This window comes from Psittacula echo (assembly GCF_963264785.1).
Source record: "Psittacula echo genome assembly, chromosome: 7".
Lineage (NCBI taxonomy): Eukaryota > Metazoa > Chordata > Aves > Psittaciformes > Psittacidae > Psittacula > Psittacula echo.
The window spans coordinates 65,816,847-65,837,386 of NC_137740.1; the positions used below are offsets into that span (position 1 = coordinate 65,816,847).

The 20,540-nt window shown below is 36.7% G+C and overlaps 1 protein-coding gene across 3 annotated transcripts in view; it reads right to left on the reverse strand.

The window, feature by feature from the left end:
• Positions 1-20,540, reverse strand: part of COL11A1 (collagen type XI alpha 1 chain) — a gene marked incomplete at both ends in the record, with an annotated part of 166,972 nt that overhangs the window by 64,001 nt on the left and 82,431 nt on the right. For all 3 annotated transcript variants that reach the window (XM_080623762.1, XM_080623763.1, XM_080623764.1), the window contains 11 exons: positions 1,217-1,270; positions 2,118-2,171; positions 4,702-4,746; positions 4,842-4,895; positions 5,015-5,059; positions 7,317-7,370; positions 10,339-10,392; positions 15,475-15,582; positions 16,526-16,579; positions 19,821-19,865; positions 19,947-20,000. In XM_080623762.1, coding sequence (XP_080479888.1) covers positions 1,217-1,270; positions 2,118-2,171; positions 4,702-4,746; positions 4,842-4,895; positions 5,015-5,059; positions 7,317-7,370; positions 10,339-10,392; positions 15,475-15,582; positions 16,526-16,579; positions 19,821-19,865; positions 19,947-20,000 — 621 coding nt within the window. The remainder of the gene's footprint in view (positions 1-1,216; positions 1,271-2,117; positions 2,172-4,701; positions 4,747-4,841; positions 4,896-5,014; positions 5,060-7,316; positions 7,371-10,338; positions 10,393-15,474; positions 15,583-16,525; positions 16,580-19,820; positions 19,866-19,946; positions 20,001-20,540) is intronic.

Genomic DNA, 20,540 nt, shown 5'->3' on the forward strand with positions numbered 1-20,540 from the left:
CCTACATTTATATTCCAAATTATTTATCATGCTATCATTGTTCCTATGTCTAGAATTTCAGCAAACAATGGCAGTTCTTCAAAGTCCATAAGGTTTACTGAGGGAAATAGCTGTAGCCTGTTCTCCACTAATACTTACCTCAGTTGCTGTCAGCATATGCTTATTATTCCATAAGCAAGCTACAGAGTGCAATCTGGGAATCTGGCTCTCTAATTTGTTAAGCTTGACTACATCTTTTAGCCTAATTCCCTTATTGCTCTAATGCTCACATGCACCACTAAACTTTAATGAGATATACGCCTAACTAAGAAACAGAATTCTTAAGACCTTGGGTGAAATGAAAGTTTTCTGATTTATACATTTCTTTAAAATCAGAAATGGAAATGTTCATATAAAAAAAAATAAAATCAACAAGTCTACTTTTTCTTTGGTTTTGTTTTTTTTTTTTTTTTTGTTTGGTTGGGTTTTTTTAATCTGGTTTTCCCATTTACTTGAGAACCCATGGGGGGATAAATACTTTTTAAATAATTCTGGGCCAAATATATATATACATAGGTCAGAAAACAATGCTAATGAAAAGCTTCATTTTATTTAATGCATTTATGAATTTGCACTCAAGTTTATTATCAGTCTAACCCTACTAAAGCCAAAGGAGACACAAAATTAGAGAACTGTGGTATTGATTAAACCCAGAGGGACCTGGCCCAAACATCACACAGTAAAAGAGTCCATAGTTCCATTGTATGTTGCATCTTTCTTTTCTAGTCATGAATGAAATCAAGAAATCATCAAATCATAGAACAGTTGAGGTTGGAAATGACCTTGGGAGGTCATTTGTCCAGCTGTCCTGCTCAAGTAGGGCCACTGACAGTTGGCTGCCCAGGAGTATCTTCAACCTCTCTCAGCAATCTGTTCCAATGCTCAGTCACCTACACAGTGAAAAAAGGGATTACTATGTACAGATGGAACCTTCTATGTTTCATTGCCTCTTGTCCTGTCACTGGGCACCGTTGAAAAGAGCCTGCTTCCATCTTCTTCTCCCTTCAGGTTTTATATACTTTGGTAAGATTTGATCTGGGCCTTCTCTAGGCCATAAGAAAACTACAGTCTCTGCCTCTTCCCCTTTTCTGTATTGGCTCTGTTTCTTTAGTTTTGATCACATAATCATGACCTTTGGAGGTTGAGAACACTAACACAGTAGAGTAAATTCACTTACAGTTTCACCCCGCTGCCCTGGATGCCCAGGCAAGCCATCTTTTCCAGGTGGACCCTGAAATTGTAGGATACATAAATAATTTCTTAGCCATTCTTAATTCAGAAAAAAAAAAAAAAAGCATGGAATTAGCTGTAAGAACCTCTGATCTTGGTTTTGTTTGGTTTTTTTTTCCTAGACTAGTCCTCAGTACAGCTCAACTGCTCTTATATCAGCTAACTATAATTTTAATCATACATTTTCTTTGCATCCTCCTTTACGCATGCATGTTCAAAATGGATTTCAGTAAATTCAGAAATCATGGGAAGAACCTAAACTTCCATTTTTCTTTGCTTAATGACTCAGTTAACGCAAAACTAAGCATGACAAGAGTGTTTGATGGAATTCCAGTTTCGGCAATGGACATAAAAATAAAAAAATGCATGGGTAAAAAAAAAATCACAGGCAGTTTGATGCTTTTGTGCTTACTCTACATGAGCAGAAACATACTGGAAGAGCAGTATAACTAATCTAAGCCGCAGCTCAAAGGTACTATTAGTTCTGTACATTTCTACTACTAATGAATGTCTCTTTCCTCTTCAATTTTTTCCTCAATTAATCCATTGTTAAAAGAAAAGATACACCAGCAGAGTACTATTTCACCTATTCTCAGTCTGTCATCTGGACATTGGCATCAACATACTACAAGAGTTGCAGTTTAATATAGTATGCTGAATGTAATACATGCTGTACCCATGATCATTTTGAATATGTGACTTCTTGTGTTAGCTCTGTAGCTCAATAAACATGTTTGCAATCTATACATAAACCATCCCTTACATAAATCTCCAAATAGTCACTTCAGAAAACCAAAAGAAAAATAATGTTCCTACTGTTGCACATAGTTCATTAGAAAGATACTTACTGGAGGTCCCTTTGGTCCGGGGAATCCAACAGGTCCTTGAGGCCCTTGTGGTCCCTAGTATAAATGTAACAAAACAAGTGAAGTTTTACTCAGGCTTTTATGACACTGGATTAAAAAGTTTGCTTAGATGATAAAATATATGCACTTCAGTTATAAAGTCTATGAACTCTGTAGATAATGTCTGATTGTAAGTATAAAGCCTCAGCTCCACTGTGATAAATACTGGTAGCAACAATTCATGTAGACATTTAATTGCCTGAAAAAGCAATATGGGATTTCCCCCCAAAAGGATTTCTTGAACAATACTGTCTGTAGAGGAATGCAGTAAGGAAAAAAAAAAAAAAGTGCTTATATAATGTATTTCTGCATTTGACCCCTGAAACTGTGCATAATAGAGTAGAAATCAACTGTGAGTAAAAAACATTGTTTTCTATGTTTTACTGTTAGTTGCACCTTTTTTCTCATAAATTCCAACTGTACTGACCCTCACATCTTGAAGCTTTTTAAGGAAAAGATCTGCATTTTTTTTATTCACAATATGGCTTGCAGATTTCAAGTCACTGGACTGACAGATAAAGCGAGGAAAAAGTGAGAAAAACCACTAGAACACTACCAGCATGTTATCAAAATTACATTTTCTTTTTTGTCATCAAATTTCATTTTAAGGGTACGGATTATTTAATACTTACATATCTGGTACCAGAAATAGTCTCAGTGGAGTAGAAATGAGTGTTTTGGTTTATGGCTCACACTCACCCCTACTGGGAAGTAAATAAATACCTCACACTTATATTGCACAAGTGATATGAGATGTGGTGCTCTGAGGTTCTTCATCTCTTTGATCTAATCAATTTCTCTTCAGGGATGCCTTCATCTTAGATTGATCTGCTCACTGTTTTCAGTCTCCACACAATTTTGTTTCCTCATAACCTCTTGGAGCACAAACTCCTCCTTCATGAGGCTCTGCTACTGACCGTCTGGTAGAGTATCTCTGATGTTCCTCCACAGTGTCAAACAACCTAGCATTCCTTTCTTGGACTATGCCTAGTTCTTTACATCCAGCATCCTAGTAAACTCATTCTTCTTTTGAATCCCAGTTTCCTGCCCCTGTGTCTCTTTCTACTTGTCACACATCATTTCTGTTTCACCCAAACTTTCCACTTTGTCCTGCTGTCCATGTTTCACTTGGTACATTGTCTTTTGCTTGATATAGAGGCACTTTCAACTTCTCGCTGCAGCATCCCTTGGAGTGTTGCCTTCCGTATTTACTGGCTACACTCCAGTCTTCCAGTTCTCAACTTCCCTTCTGTTCTACACTACTTCTCCTCCTTACTCCAGGAATCACTGTCCTGATCACTAACGAGGTCTCTTGGACAGTTAAGCAACATTCTGCTTCAGGAATAAAGGAGGTAAAAGCATGAAAGGTTTTTAGTAAGTGAAAACTTTTTTTATTACTACTCACAACTGCTAAGGAGAAACAACACAAAATTAACCTTTATTTTTTTCTGCAGACACACAAAGTGAAAATTTGAGATTTCCAGAACACACTCATGCCATGCTCTTATTATCATTAGTTGCATGGATGTCCTTATCTCCAGTAAACAACACAATCAAACCATGTGGTCTGATCCTATAGTAATTTTTCCTTTTTCAGTTTGCTTAGTCATTCTAGCAAAACCACTTTGCTGTTGTTCTGCCAGTATTTTTACACCAAATGTGCACACATTCAGCAAGGAAACAGTGTAACACAGTGACATTACGGAGTAGGGGAAAATGCAAAAGGAGGTCACTCCTGAAGAGTAAGACTTGTGGAGAACACTGGAACTTGGGGGTGGGTGCTGAGGAAGTATTTATAGATTCTCTACATGAATAGGTTAGCACTTTAGTGAAACAAGACTACAGAAGAATAGTCTCTTCAGCTTTACAAAATACTTTGGCAGAAAGCATGTCCTCACAAACTAGCTCAGCTGGTTTTAACAAGTGCTGCTATTGCAAATCTGATTTATTAATATTGTCTTTCTATATACTACTATGTAATGGGCCGACTGTATAATGGATTTGGTTACTGATTGGTAAGATATTAGCAAGCAGAAAATTTTATTTTAGCAAGCACAATAGGATTTCTCAAGCATGCAGAAATTAGGTTGAAGGGAATTCTCAGCTGATCAGAACAGAAAAAGATCAGGTGCTTCAACAAAGAAGCTTCTGGAGGTAGCCCGAGTCATTTGTAAATCCCATAAACAAGCTGCAGTAAATGGGGCATTCGTAAGAGCAGAAGCTGGTAAGTACAACTGAAATTTGCATCGATATACATGAAGTGCATGGGTATAAATAGAAAGTGCACATGTATTCTCTGTGTCCTGTATGTACGAAACTGAGTTGCAGATGGAAGAAGCTTTCAGCAAAATTCAGCTCATTGCTTTCTGAAAAGCATCATTTGAAGTGTTTTGTTACTTCTTGGTACTCTGCTCAAAGAAGGGCAAAGACATGCGACGGAGAACTAAAAATAAAACAACACCCCCTCCTCAAATCACCCTCCTAGTTAGTGGAAAGAACAACATGTACATAAATAGCTTTCACATACCCTTTCACCTGGTGGGCCAGGAGGACCATCATTGCCTGCAGTACCCTAGAAAGGAAAGACAACATGTTAAAAGATTAGACCTCTATTTTAGTTAAAATAAATAGCCTGCAGCCAATCTATACAGAGTGCTTGACAATTACCTTAGGACCTGGTTTGCCAGTGGGACCTCTAGGACCTCTTGAGCCTCTTGGACCCTGTCAATTTAACAGAGATGCACTTGATGATAACTATTGGATACTATAATCAAATCAGAATAATTCTTTACAGTTTAGTGGAGGCAATTAATATTGGAAAGCAAAGTGAAAGTACATACTGTTGGTCCTCGCTGTCCTCTGGGGCCTGGTTTGCCATGTAAACCCTGTAGAGAAAAGTTCATGGAAATCATCTTAGCAGACACTGTATTTGTGAAATAAAGGGGTTTTTTTCTTACTGAAGTGGAGGCAAAGTGCAACTCCCTTAGGGTTAAATTAGGTTATTTTAAGTATCTACTTTGAATTTCAATTTACAGACTCATGGTCCTCAATAAAAAAGATTCTCTTTCTGAGTTCACTGGGACTTGTAGCTAAATGTACTAAATTTGTCTCAGAGTCAGATTCTGTCATTAGAACATTTTAAACTATGTTAAAATAGTAACGAAGATGGCATGCAACAAGCAGAGTCTCCTAAAGGACTGGGCATCATTTCTAATGGAGTAGCCTTGAAGACAAAGTTCCCAGGTTCTCATGGACAGCTCCATGGAGAAAATAAAGGGCAAGCCTCTCTTTTTTTATAACTGAAATGGGGACTATAATACCTGTCAGGATTCTGCACAGAGATACAGAACTTGTACAGAGATACAGAACTTGCAAAAATACCAGCCCTTAATTTTTTGCTTCAATATATCTCCTAATCATATCCAACACATTTCTTTCCTTACACTCCACATTAGTATTGCTGTGCATTCTAATGCAAAGAAGCTTAAAATTCAAGAGAGTATTCCTTGGATAGAAGAAGGAACCTAGTGACCTCTACTTTCTGATCTCTGAGGTAAACATGACAGCAACAGAAAATCAGCAGAGATGTGTTAGCATAAAGCTTGCTTTTATTTGAAACCAATTAAATGCACACACCAGTTTTCTTGTGGGTTTTCATGAGTGTGTGTGCAGGGAGGTTTTCTATTGATTTTATTACACTTATCAAAATTAATATTATGTGCTGTTCTTAAAAGGCTACACAGCTTGTGAACTTCTCAGGGACAATTAAGTGTCCTTCCTAGTATTGCTATGCGTGGTAGCATAAAACGCAATGATAGCCTTTAGGCAAGATTAATAATAACACCTGATTCTCATTACAGAATTATTTTATCATCGATGAGCAGCTTACACTTACTACTTATGCAAGCTATACTTACTACATGTAAGTATACATGTAGTTAAATTCTATTAATTATGTGGTTAGTACCCTAGCTGAATTGAAAGATTTATAAAGGCCTGATAACGAATCACTATAATCACATTTTTATAATTTGAAGTCTGCCCTTTGATATTGTTTTGCTTTGTTTTCCAATCTGGTATCTTTATTAACAGTCATGTCTCATTTTTCCCAACAAGGATGAAATGAATATTGGTTTATTGCTTGTGTCTGTCCATAACAACATATCTTTATCTTAACTAAATTAATACAAGAACAATTTAAATTTTAAATAAGCAATGCATATGCAATTGGATTTCATACATTTTATCTCAAACCCACAAATTTCTGCTTGTTATGTGCTGCAAATTAAAATATATTTTATATTAAATATATAAATACATAAACTATTTATATAAATGCATATAATTTATATAAATTATTTTCTATAAAATATATATTTTATATATAAATTATTTCAATATAAATTATTTCATCATTTTAGAGATACAAATTATTTCAGTTTTACTTTAAGTTACTATCATCTATGAATTCTGACTATGTTCTTAATTTCATCACCTTTCTAACAACATATTCTGCCACAGTCAATTAAGCTTTAGAGGCAGCAGCACAGTGACCTTTTTCTAACTTATATTTCATTTTTATAGTTTGAAGAACATGCATAACAGATCTTCCTTACCTGCTCCAAGTAAAGAAAGCAGCAAAAGCTGTTATTTTATGTTTTTTAATGTATGTAATAGTACATGTTCTTCACCTTATCTGGTACATTTTGCATTTTTGAAGCTCTGCCTATAAAAAAGCTTGTGGCTAATCAGAATGCCTATAAAACACAAACTGAAGTTCCTTGAAGTTAAATTGCATGGTAGCAGAATAATTCATGGGATACAGGAAAATAGTCTTTGCCAACTCAAGCAGCTATACTGTCAAGAGAGATGCTTCAGCAAAGGCGATTTCTTTTCTCCTTTCCAAATGTATAATTATGGTAGCATAGGCAACGAAAAAGTGTCTGAATTCCTTTATATTAAGATTAATATCATAAAGACTGAGATTTAGTATCTCGGTATGTCTCTGTTTTACGTAGCTGTAGAGGATCATCTTAAGCGTGAAAAGCCTGTTTTCATAGTTCTTTACAGATTTTTAGATTGTATCATTCACTTTCAGTGAGTTCCAAAAGTTAATTATCATGCAAGCATGAATTATCATACCCTTGCGCCTTTCTCTCCATTGGCACCTGGAAATCCTGGGAAACCAGTTGAGCCCTATGTAAGAAATCAATGCAAATATCAGAGCATATCAACAGCAAAACAGTAGCATAGCCAACAATTAATTTCTATGACAAACACACCTCCAGACTCACGTACATTGCACATGTCAAACTTACAAGTGTGATGGCTCTGATGAATAGCTATAAATTAACTTACCGTAATGCCTCAAGTCCAGAATGCATTAAAAAAATCAACGTATACAACAGACGTTATTTGTCATCTTATAAGACAATAAAGTATTAATTAAATCTGCACCATTAAAAGAAAAATATTAGTAACAGCCATTAGAAATATCTTGATCATAATGAAGAGGAACAAAAAAAAAAAAAAAAGGCTTTGCCTCACAGTAAAATAATTTTTACAAAATAGCTTAATTCAAAATAATTGTAAGGCTGCAACATCTGAACAGTGGTGTGATCCTCTATTCATATTACTGAGCTGTGAATTACTTCATGTGGTTTAGTCACTGTAAGCTGACCTCTGGCTAGCTTAATTTAACTGATACATGCAATTTGTACATGTGCTTGTATGTTAATTTCATAATCAGGATTCATGAGGAGATTATCTGACTTGAAACTACTTCCAGGCATTATTCCTCCTCCTTTTTTATCCCCTCTCCTTCCACTAACTGCCCAGTCTAATCCAAACAGTACTATTTTCTTTATTTCTGGTATACAGGTCCCATGGGACAGCAGACTTGTTTCCTGCCAAGGTGTTGATTTGTCATTAAGGACTTGGGGTCAAAGAGGTGACAGACTTGATAAAATATACTTTTAAGTGACTGGAGATGAAAATCAAAGCAGTGTTTGGTTTGGTTGGTCACTAGAACTACTGGCCAGACTCCATGCTGTGATAATGCATTTATATCTGTGCAGCTTCCTATTGCTAAACGTGGCAAATTAAACGAATATAACAAAAACTTCAAATAGAATTTCTTGATGCTCTTCTTTAAAGCATCAACTTTTTGTTTCTTTCTTTCTTTCTTTCTTTGGGTTTTTTCTTTTTCTTATTTATATTTTCTCCTTCGTTAATCTCATTTCCCACTATCATTTCAATCGCCCATTCATGACTTAGGGGCAGTACAACTTGACTGAAAATACTTCTAGCAAAACTCTGACTGATATTCAATAGTGGGAGAAAAGGAAGAGATTTCCTTACTTTTCTTCTTTTTAATTCTTCACCAGTTATAACTTAAAATGTGAATAAAACTGTGAAAATTCTACTCTGTGAAACCCAGGCATATTCTTTATAATTGAAAGGCCAGAGGAAAATAACAGATTCTAATGATCAGCCATGAACAAGCATGACATGGTTGTAAATATATGTACAGTACCTTTTGTAATTGTGTTGGTCAAGAGGAATTAGACAAGAGAAACAGTGAAAAGAGATAATGGCAGTTCTCTAAGCACAAGTCTGAGAAGGAAAATCATGAAAAACAAATAAATAACAACAAAAAGAATGGTGTAAATCTTCTTGACAATACTGAGGCAAGGTTTTGTATTTGCTTTACACAGCTAACATGTTTTCTCCTGCTTCTTTTTTTTCTCTCCCTCTTCCTTATGTTAATTTAAACTGGACTGTGAGTTTCCAAACAAGTTTCTAGTGAGTTGATGTACTGTAGCTGCCATTACTCTTTCTTGGAAGTTTAAGCCACAAAACTAGAAGAGCAAACAGTGAACATAGCTTGAGAACTATTTTCAATTTTAATGTGGTAAAAATTTAATGTAATGAAATTCTTGATCAATTCCTTGCTGAAAAAAGAATCAATCAACTTTTATTTGAAGTGTTACATCATTTTTGCTCTTAGAACTGAATAATGTAAAACCTCTTTGATCTCAGACTTTTCAAAGGACAGTTTTAAAGAACAGAGTGACTGAAATCTCAGACATATGAGTTAAGAAAGAGAAGCAAGAAAACGTGTCTCTCAAGGGTCTTCGCTTTCATGAATATTTTCTATAGATAGTTTTGTTCAATGGATAAACATTCTTCAAACAACACTTGACTGAAAAGGGCCAAAGTACAGGCCAGAAAAAACACTTTGCATAGCCAGCTGTATTTCAACTTTGAAAGTAAAAATAGATCCCAAAGTAAAGTGAACATTTTGCTGCACTTTGATTGTTTAGTTGTGTAGAAGGGGTAAAGGATTCTTTTAGTTGTGATACTTCCCTATGTGAGTCTTCTTTGAGACAATCTGGAGATCCAATCTTTCCCTAATGACATCCTCTACACTGGGAAATGTCTACAGAATTATGCTTTTATTCCATTTTTTTCTTTCATTTATCATGCCCATCGCCTAAAGCTGTGTTAGGATGACCTTCCTCAAAATACGTTTCATGAAAATATATTCAAAATATAAGCCTTCATTTAAACCAGAAGCCACCTAGATGGTTTTCTATTGTAATCAAAACAGAAAAAAATAGAGCTAAGGATAATGTAGGCATATAATTCAACTAAGGGTTGGGTTTTGTCATGTTTGTCTTAACAGAAGCGAAATGAAACCATGATGAAAATCATATATTATGTTTCAAAGAAATGCGGCTTATTCTATGGAAGAAGCAGTAATTCCAGTAAATGGAAACCTTGTACCATTCCTATCAATATCAGCATCCATTCAGTGGTCAAAAGAGTGCTCGCTGTCTTTCAGGCGTATCAGTAGTTCCTTTGTTTTCAAATTGTTGTTTAATGCACACCAGTCTGAGGTTTGCACAAAAACACAACTCATGAGAGGCTGGCAAAGGGTTGAAGGCAGTCTAGTTAAGAGGAAAGACAGTGCTCCTTAAAGAGCTTGCCTTAGGGAATCCAATGTTTTTAAAGATTTTACTTCATAACATGATTGTCAAGAAAGAAAATGTGAAAAATGGCCCTTGCTTTGATGCCCACACCGTTTCCCCAACCACAAATACAATAGCTGCTCTTGTGACTAATGTCAAAGCACAAGATACACAGCTCACTTACAGCTCACCTTTGGACCTTGTCTTCCTGGATACCCTGGCAATCCAGGTACACCAAGCTTACCCTGAAATAAGAAGGCAGTATTAGATTTTATTTTATCCTCTTCAGTTGTTCAGCAAACTTCTATAGAAAATATTTTTTCCACAACTTAGAGTGATGATACTTTATGGAATATAATATTCAATTATTTCAATGTATAATTTTTACTATTAAACACCCCTTTACTTAGTTCCCCAAACTTAAATAAAATTCCTTCTCCAATGAATGAGTTCAGCAAAATCAATACCCAAGTGTCTTTTCTGCCTTGAAGTGCTGCATAGGGATATGGTGCTGAGGTCATTGAACTATTACTATTCTCTAAAGAAATCAGGGTGTTAATAGGTTTAAGACAGAATAAAGCCTTTCTAATTTATACTGTGCAATGGATGCTCCATTTTCCACAGATTTTTCATGAAGAATCCATTTTTTCTTGAACAGCTTTAAAATATTTGAGACTGATAAACCATACCCCACTGACTATTGTAGACAATAGATTTGTCCACAACTATTATCAACTTGCTATGTTCAGAAAGGACAACAGGATGAGCAGTCTGATCAACACTGATGTTAACAACCTAGAAATGAAATACAGTATCCTGCCCCACTGAGATGTTTTCTTCATACCTCTAGAGGATGAATGACGGTTTGACACTTTGTCTTTGAAATATCACACAAAGGTGTGAACCGTCTTGGTAATACTGGCACAAGGTTTCTTATTTGCTTTACACAGCTAATAGGTTTTTCTGCTTTCTTTTTTTTAGCTCTTTGTCTTTATTTTTTTTCTACAGACTATCACATTTTGGAGAAGATCTCAATGGAGAAGATATGTTTATCCAATATAAGATGGTACTCTGCAGTAACCTTAGATAAGGAAAAAGAGGAAGGAGAGACCTGGATGGGAAAAGAAATCTGCTCAAAGAAATATGTTTATTAATAAAAAATGCAGCACATGAATAAATATGTTGTATATCATTATATTCATGTAAGTGCATGTGTCTGGAACAGACATTATTTTAAAAATGTTTTGATTTATGGAAATATTATAATGCTTCCAGTTCTGTGTGAAACCGAAACAAGCTGCACACATTACAATAAATGGAATGTTCTGCAGCATGACGGTGTGTCAAACTCTCACCAAAATCAGTGTAAGCTTTGTCCCTGATTTTATGATTAAGCAAGCCCAGTTGCTAGGTTTTGAATGAGGGTATGCATGGCTTTTTTGACGATAAGATCTTCTCTGATGTGTTCCTCATTTTTTGGCACCATATATGGCATATCCTTTATTAACCAAATTCAGCCTTCGACCTATCTGGGCAAGAGAGTTTTCTTAACACAGGATCAGTTGAAAATAGAGAATAAGAGACTACTCCGGTACTTTCATTACCATGAAGAGTAGTATCTTTGCCTTAAAAAAGTCATAGGAATGACAAGCAAATACAACATTGATAACCAGCCTTAGAAGCACTTTCCTAATATTGTAGGGAGATCTAAGAGTTCACAAAGATTATTCTAGTCTTTGTGCTAAAATAAATATCACAGAGCCAACATCACAGAACTCTTCTCTGACACTGACACACTCTGTTCTAACCAAGTATCCACAGATTATCCAGAGAAGATGCTTGACTTACAATGGGCAAGAAAAGATATAAATATTTGTAGAAAAGATAAAACTTTGGGTCTAAAATTTGAAGCCCAGCTAGCAGTGTTATCAACACCATTATCTTTTTCAAATATCTTCTGACAGTTAAGGCTCCAGATTCTGGACTTGTCAGACTGTGACTCCCATATATGTCACTGTGAAGAAGAAATGCTTGAAAACACGAACCTATATTCACATCAAGTAATTTCAATAACAGGAACTGAAAATAACTCAAATTCATGTTTAAAAAGTAACAATTATAAAACAAAGTTTATTTGGTTTTGGTTCAGTTTACTTTGTTTTTACTTAGCTTATAAAGACTTGAGAAAGACTCTTTTGTACATGTTCTTAGTTAATTGTTCTGCAGATATAGAATCATAGAATCATAGAATAGTTAGGGTTGGAAAGGAACTTAAGATCATCTAGTTCCAACCCCACTGCCATGGGCAGGGACACCTCACACTAAACCATGCCACTCAAGGCCTCATCCAACCTGGCCTTGAACACCGCCAAGGATGGAGCACTCACAGCCTCCCTGGGCAACCCATTCCAGTGCCTCACCACCCTCACAGTAAAGAATTTCTTCCTTATATCCAGTCTAAACTTCCCCTGTTTAAGTTTCAACCCGTTACCCCTTGTCCTGTCACTACAGTCCCTGACGAACAGTCCCTCCCCAGCATCCCTGTAGCTCCCCCTTCAGATACTGGAAGGCTGCTATGAGGTCTCCACGCAGCCTTCTCTTCTCCAGGCTGAACAGCCCCAACTTCCTCAGCCTGTCTTCATACGGGAGGTGCTCCAGTCCCCTGATCATCCTCGTGGCCCTCTTCTGGACTTGTTCCAACAGTTCCATGTCCTTTTTATGTTGAGGACACCAGAACTGTACGCAATATCTCACAAGAAAAGAGTAGAGAGGCAGGATCACCTCCTTCGACCTGCTGGTCACGCTCCTCTTGATGCTGCCCAGGATACAGTTGGCTTTCTGGGCTGCGAGAGCACACTGAAGCCGGCTCATGTTCATTTTCTCATCGACCAACACCCCCAAGTCCTTCTCCACAGGACTGCTCTGAATCTCTTCTCTGCCCAACCTGTAGCTGTGCCTGGGATTGCTCTGACCCAGGTGTAGGACCTTGCACTTGGCATGGTTAAACTTCATAAGGTTGGCATCAGCCCACCTCACAAGTGTGTCGAGGTCCCTCTGGATGGCATTCCTTCCCTCCGGCGTATCAACCGAACCACACAGCTTGGTGTCATCGGCAAACTTGCTGAGGGCGCACTCAATCCCACTGTCCATGTCACCGACAAAGATGTTGAACAAGACCGGTCCCAGCACCGATCCCTGAGGGACACCACTCGTTACCAGTTCCAGCTGAACATCGAGCCATTGACCACAACTCTTTGTGTGCGGCCATCCAGCCAGTTCTTTATCCACCGAGTGGTCCACCCATCAAATTGATGTCTCTCCAATTTAGGGACAAGGATGTTGTGTGGGACAGTGTCAAACGCTTTGCACAAGTCCAGGTAGATGACGTCAACTGCTCTGCCCCTGTCCATCAGTTTTGTAGCCCCATCATAGAAGGCCACCACATTGTTCAGGCAGGATTTCCCCTTAGTGAAGCCATGCTGGCTGTCACCAACCACCTCCTTGTTTTTCATGTGCCTCAGCATGCCTTCCAGGAGAATCTGCTGCAAGATTTTGCCAGGCACAGAGGTGAGACTGACTGGTCTGTAATTCCCCAGGTCATCCATTTTTTCTTTCTTGAAAATGGGGGTTATATTTCCCTTTTTCCAGTCATTGGGAACTTCACCTGACTGCCATGATTTTTCAAATATGATGGCCAGTGGATATCATGACAACAATAGACATTTTTGTAAGATTCCTAATACCCTTACATTTCTGTTCAGCTCAGTGATACAGAAAATAACCATTGTCATGAAACATACAGTTCTTTCTGGAGAATACAAATATATTGTGAGTGAAGATAGTACGACCCTTAGTGTTGTTTAATATGTATAATATGACCCTTAATATTGCAGATTGTTTTGCTGATCTAGTTAAAACTGAGTACACTGGCTTTCTGGTGTGAACTCAGGTTGAATTAATGTAGGAGAATAGTTCTGAGTTTCCTTTTTTATATGTTCTTTGATTCATGACATAATGAATCAATTCAATGACCTAATAGCTGCTGAGGTATCTTGCAAAATTGTGGAGAGAGCAATGATTCATAAATAATTTGCAGTAGTTAAGTAAACCTAAGAATAAATCTTTTTATCTTTTTTTTTTTTAACTGATTTTTTGGTTATATACTTCTCTAAGAGTTTATGAATGACATTATGCTGACATTATAACCCTAATATCTTTCTAAAGTTCTACTAATGATATACTTGCAAAAAGTAGCAGCTTTTGATGAAAAGCTTGTTCCAAATTTTGCTGAATATATTTTTTAATTCCTTGCAAAACTCTTAACTGTAAACCTTATTATCTTTTTAATGGTACCAAATAATTACTAAGATTTCAGTGTATACTTTCAAAGACTGTATATAGATAAAAAGACAGAATAATCCATCCTGATGTCAGATGGGATATTGCTGGAAAATAGTAACTGTTTCAATTTCAAAGATAGCAAAACTGAGAAAGACATGTAAAATACACCTCCTGTCCTATTCTTTTTAAGACGGAACTAGCATTAAGGCCACAGTTAAACAAAAAAAAAAAGGGGGAAATACTCTTCACTATGTTCTCACTTTAGTGAAATACAGTATACGCATTTCTGAACCATCACTTTTGTTTTATTTTATCATTCTTTCCTAGTTATCCAATATTCCACCGCTGAAATCGCCTTTGTTTTCTGATGCTGCCACACAGTGAGATATGGTACCTAGACATGCATTCCTCAGCCTCATTTCCTCCTCTGTATCAGTCTCCAGTGGTTTTTGTTGAGGTCAGGATTCTACAGAGATTTGTACTTATCTTTGAGCTTGTTCTTTCCTATTTTTCGTAACATCATCCTTTTTAACATCCCCTTTCACTTTTTTCCAACCCTGCTTTGGAGTTTTATTTTGTTTCAAACAATCTGCGTATCACAATTTGTCATAATATGACTGTGAATATTGATTCATTCTCCAGCAGCTCCTTTATCCTCCCTTGTGCCCATCTATTTTCTTTGCATCATGTTTTCCTTAGCTGGCATGCACTGCATGTAATATGGGGTAAGGATTTAGCTGCCTTATGTGCTGATGAAGTACTATAATGCCTTTCTGTATACTTAAAAATAATATCAGTGATTCCCAGTATTTGCTCAAATGTGAACTCCAGCGATCTGCTGTAGTAGTGTCTCATAAAACCTACTGTTAGGTAGCTAAAGATTTTGCAGATATGAAAACTTTTTTTTTTAGTGATGAAGAACATATATGTTCTATGTATGTTATGAGGCAATTACATGGTTATTTAGTTGATATCTGACCACTGACCTTTTCTCCAGCTGGGCCAGCAGCACCTGGGTCCCCAGATGGACCTGCTCGACCTTTAGGACCCTCTGGACCATCTTCTCCTCGTGGACCTGGCTGACCAATTTCTCCCTAAAACACACCACATTATAAATATGGCCTTTGTGCATATATTAAAGAGCCTACCCACAGTTACTTGAAAATAAGTTTCCAGTAAATGTAAATAAAGATTAGAATCAGAGAATCATAAAATGGTTTGGGTTGGAAGGGACCTATAGGGCTCATCTAGTCCAACCCCCTTGCAACGCAGAGAGACACCTTCAACTAGATCAGGTTGCTCAAAGCCCTACCCAATTTCCAGTGATGAAAATACCACTGTGTATGCTCATTATATGAATGGAGATAGATATATATATATATATATATAAATCAGTCACTGAATATTACTTTCAAGAGTGTAAGAAGCCAGTCGCTTTGCCTGAAGAGAGATACATCTGGAAACAGTGTATTCTTATTCTCTCTTCCCTAAATTCTCCTGAAAGCACGCTGACTGTTGATAGAACGAAGAATGTCTGTATTTAAGTACTAATGTGGATACTATCTTCCCAGTTATTTATGTATACAGATACAGGCCAGGAGCCTCTTGTGAGAAGTTATTTTAGAACCTCCACAACACTTTCTATGAAATGAAGTGCTCATTTGGTTAAATAACACTTCATTTTGGCAGACATTTGCAATATGCTATGTTGGAATGGAAACACCTTTATCCTGGATAAATTAATCTTCCTCAGGCAAATACCAGAGATCTTGGAATCTGGAAAAGGAGATTCCCTAAGCACAAGCTTAGTGAAAAGGATATCCAAGACTGATTTTCTCTTCCACCTTATAACCCTGCCATTACTGACTCACAAGAACCAAACCTCTGGCTCAAATCTGTGCATGCACAGAGAACAGAAATAATTTAAGCTACTAGCTCTTATGCCATTTTTGGTTTACATTTATTTGTTCACTGATCCTTTCAAAATAGGAACACTGAAACTTTTTAAGAACATATGGGTTATGAGTAAATGCTTACCCGGTCACCTTTAAGGCCCATGTCACCTTTAAATCCTGGAAAACCGTCTTCACCCTAAAAAAAGCAGAAATGTATATAATAACATTTAGTAATAGATAGGATTCTTTTTGTCGCAGATAAAATAGGAAAATACATTCACTACAGAATATACTTAGCGAATATATTCTGTAGTGAGATGGTCAGACACCAGCAAGTCCAATATGGCTATTGCTATTTCAGAGAAAGTATATCAGTGCATTACACAGAATTGGTTTTAATTCAAAAGTTTCTAATAACAACTGTTTAAAGCTGTTTAAAATCTGCTTAAAGATACAGACAATACAGTTCTCCTGTTTCATTATGAATTACCATGTAAAGCTCTTTCTTAACTCCTAAGCTTTTTTTTTTTGATAATCACTCTTTTAAATAAGGTCATCCATTCAATTAACTAAAAAAAAAAAATTGGTGGCAAATTATTCAGTGTTTTTCTTCTTGATAGCAAGATCTCCTTTTGAATTAATTTTTCTTTTAAACTAGTGTCTTAATAATGAAAATGAATAAATAAAAAAAAAAGCTGGTTATCACACCTTAAAAAAAAAAAAAAATATAAGTATGAGTGTTTATAACCTAAAAGAAGAAGTGGTCATCTCTATATAGTAGTTCAATCTCTGGCAATACTCAGCCCTGCCTACTTTCATTGGATGACGTGATTGAAAGAAAGTAGCAAAACTAATGGCCATTAAGATTAAATCCATATACAGTGGCAAAATAGGTGCACACTGGTGTTATTCCTAGTGGGAATTACTTATTTACTACCTAGTAAATTCTGACAGAGAATTTACTCTAAGCATTTTAATAGATCTCCATGCTGAAGGTGAAGTAGACAGTACTTTGACAACTTTCATTTATGCCATTAGAAGTTAGTTTAGATACAAACAGAAATCTCCAGAGTTGCTCAGTGGAGCTGTTCACAACTTGATCTAGTATAACTGAATAGCTTTGGGTTTGCTCTTAGACTGTATGTAGTTGTATGAGTTCATACAGCTACTGTTCTAATATCCAGACAACAAAGATTGACTGCATTTTTATTGGATGCTTTCTTATGCCCTGGGAGCAAAGGTCTTTGTGATGAAAAGCACATAGTAAAATGTTCAGTATTTTTTAATATGCTGAAGCAATATTGCTGATTTAGTAGCTGAGTAACATCTGGACTGTCAATAAAGCCAGGAAAGAGTGCTACTGTGCTCCGCATTACTGAAAAAGCCCCAAACAACTAAACAAAAAAACTGCAAGATGGGCTTTCTGTTTCATCTTCACCTTGAAAAAGAAGTTTACATTTTGCATTCCTGTGCTTACAAAAGCTTTATCTTCTCCCCTGGCAGCAACTGAGCCAGATTGCAAGGCTAAAGCCATTTTGATTTTGTTCAGAAGCAGTCGTAGTGCATGCAACAAATAACCCTAGAAAGGTGACAGAAATAGATTTGTGGTAAACAGCTCAAAATTGGTGAAGAGACAAAAAAACGAAGAGGTAACCCATTGTGATTCATTGAAAAAATATATTAAAAAGCCTTCTAAAAGCAGGTTTCCCATGCTTTCTAAATGGTACAACTAATCTTTATACAGTCATTGCATAGATGAAAATTTCAGGGTGGTCTTTCTTAAAGTTTAGAAAGAGGTGGAAAAGAGTGCAGAATACATGGGAAAAAAAAAAGCTTTAGTCCATGGTCAATAATAACTGAATGAGAACACTTTGCAACATATCAGCAATGACTGATTGTACACCAGCTACTGTCCAAATGAACTGAAACTCTTCTTCAGCTTTCACAGTGAGGTTCCAGCTACTGAGATCTACAAGAGGATGATTTTATTCTATGTGGGAGGAGAGAGCTGAACGCTCTATTTCCTCTTCTGCTGCTAACAAAAAATAAAATAGCCAGAGTTCTAGTCAGATTTATTACAGAGACAGACACCTCTTCCGATATCCCTCAGACCATTCCAGATCTACAGAGGCTTTCCTAAATGATCAGTGTATTTATTTCTGTCTCTTACAGTGATTTCCCTCACGTAATGGCATCTGAATAATGTCAGTAAAAAAGGCCTGTGTAATACCGTGCAAACAATCTATGAAATGTCTTTGTGTGACCTTTTGAAGTATTCACTAGAATTCAGTGTCTTATTGCAACTGTGAGAGCAACACAGAAATATTGTGAAGATTACGCTAATCAGTATTCACTGATACACGTACAGACATACACACACGTATTAAGCTTATTTATATGCGAGTCCTGTGTTTCGTCCTAGATGGATATTAATAGTTTAATAAGGAACAAGAGAAAGCTGGGGCTTTTTGAACTGTCCTGTCTTCACAGGTATTAAACACACTCTTTTTTATCTTAGATTTAATGAGCAACTCTAAAATAAGTATGCAGACTAGACAGACTGTGGCTTAGGAAAGCCTGAAAATGTACAGCAGTTCTTGGCATCTGAGCATGAAAGACAGATTTCTAGTGCTGAATCAAGGCTTTTTAAAAAGACTGAGTCTTCTGCTTTAGAAATAGCTATAAATATCTGCACAGTAGCCACCGGAGCCACAAGGCTGAATTTGCCTGTGCAGTCAGGAAGTATGACTGATGGTGTTTGTTATCTGTCTCATTCTGAGTGCTGAGGAAAGTGGGAATTTAAACAATTCTGGCTGTAGCTTTAGCCACTGTGGACCATCAGAAGTCAGTAGAGATCGCAGTAGTTGGCGTATGCTCCAGTAAGAGCTCTACATACAGAATTAACGGTATTGGGAGGGTGTAAAAGCTTTCTTCATGTTCACATACATGCATCTGGCTGGGGCTGTCCAACACTCTGGCAAAGCCAAAGATCTGGAACAAAAACATCTGTAACCTAGAAAGCCATTGGAAGATGTGTATTAAAAAAAAAGGCAAAATCTAACCTACTGCTTTTTCAAAACAGGTAAAATAACACTGTTGTCACCACAAATCTCTCTGAGGCACAAGTTTCTTAGTATCCACTATAGTATTAACAAGAGAGGGGATGCCTAATTCTCTACTGTAAGAGCACCTTAGAAAGAAGTTACTTAAACTGGAGCAAAGAGAATCCTAAACCATTCTAATAACTGAAGGTTTTATATTCACTTTGTACCAGTGTAAATAACCATGGAGGTCACTGACTTATGAATTGGGCTTGGTATGTCCCTAGGGTAAGGCAAAAATAAACTCACTGCTACAAGAGAAAACACACTGCAATGAAGGAGACAGAAGACAACACAGTGAAAAAAGGGAAAGGAATTAAAAGTAGTCAGATTTACCTTTTCACCTTTGGATCCCTTGAGACCACGGACACCATCAGCTCCCTAAAGAAAGAATATCAAGAATTATCCACATGCACATATTCGAAAAATGGTGGAGGGAGGAATCCAGTAATTAAATCTTACCTTTACACCACGAGGACCTGGATAGCCAATTGGACCCTGAGGACCTGGAGGCCCCTAAAATACATTGGAGTAAAGAACCTTTGTTTGTAGTTTGTACAGTACTTGGTTAGCAAGCAGTTCTCTTCTGAGTCTATCTTTGTTCTTTCAGTGTAAAGCAGTAGTCTTGAGTGAGACATCAAAATAACACTTGGCTGCCTGCCACTAAGAAAAGTTGCATCACATATCAAAAGTCAAGTTCAGTATCAGTATAAAATGATTAAGAGAATTATGAACTCAGTTCTACTTGTATATTTCAGAAAAATCTATCCACAATGTAAATTATCTGAAACAATGGTCATTGGGAAAAGTAACAAGCAAACAAAATCAATCTGTGCCTAAGGGTGTTTCATTGATGATTCTCCAATGTCTGAAATGGACAGATAAAAAAATCTTTCCCTAATGGGGCCTTTCCAACTGTCTTCTCACAACACCTCTAGACTGCTAACATCTCTGAGAAATAAAATTTTCCATCAAATTTGGCTGAAATTGATCAGTAAATTCAAAAGAAATAACGAACAACTGACAAAATGGTCACACACACCTGTACTTTCAAAA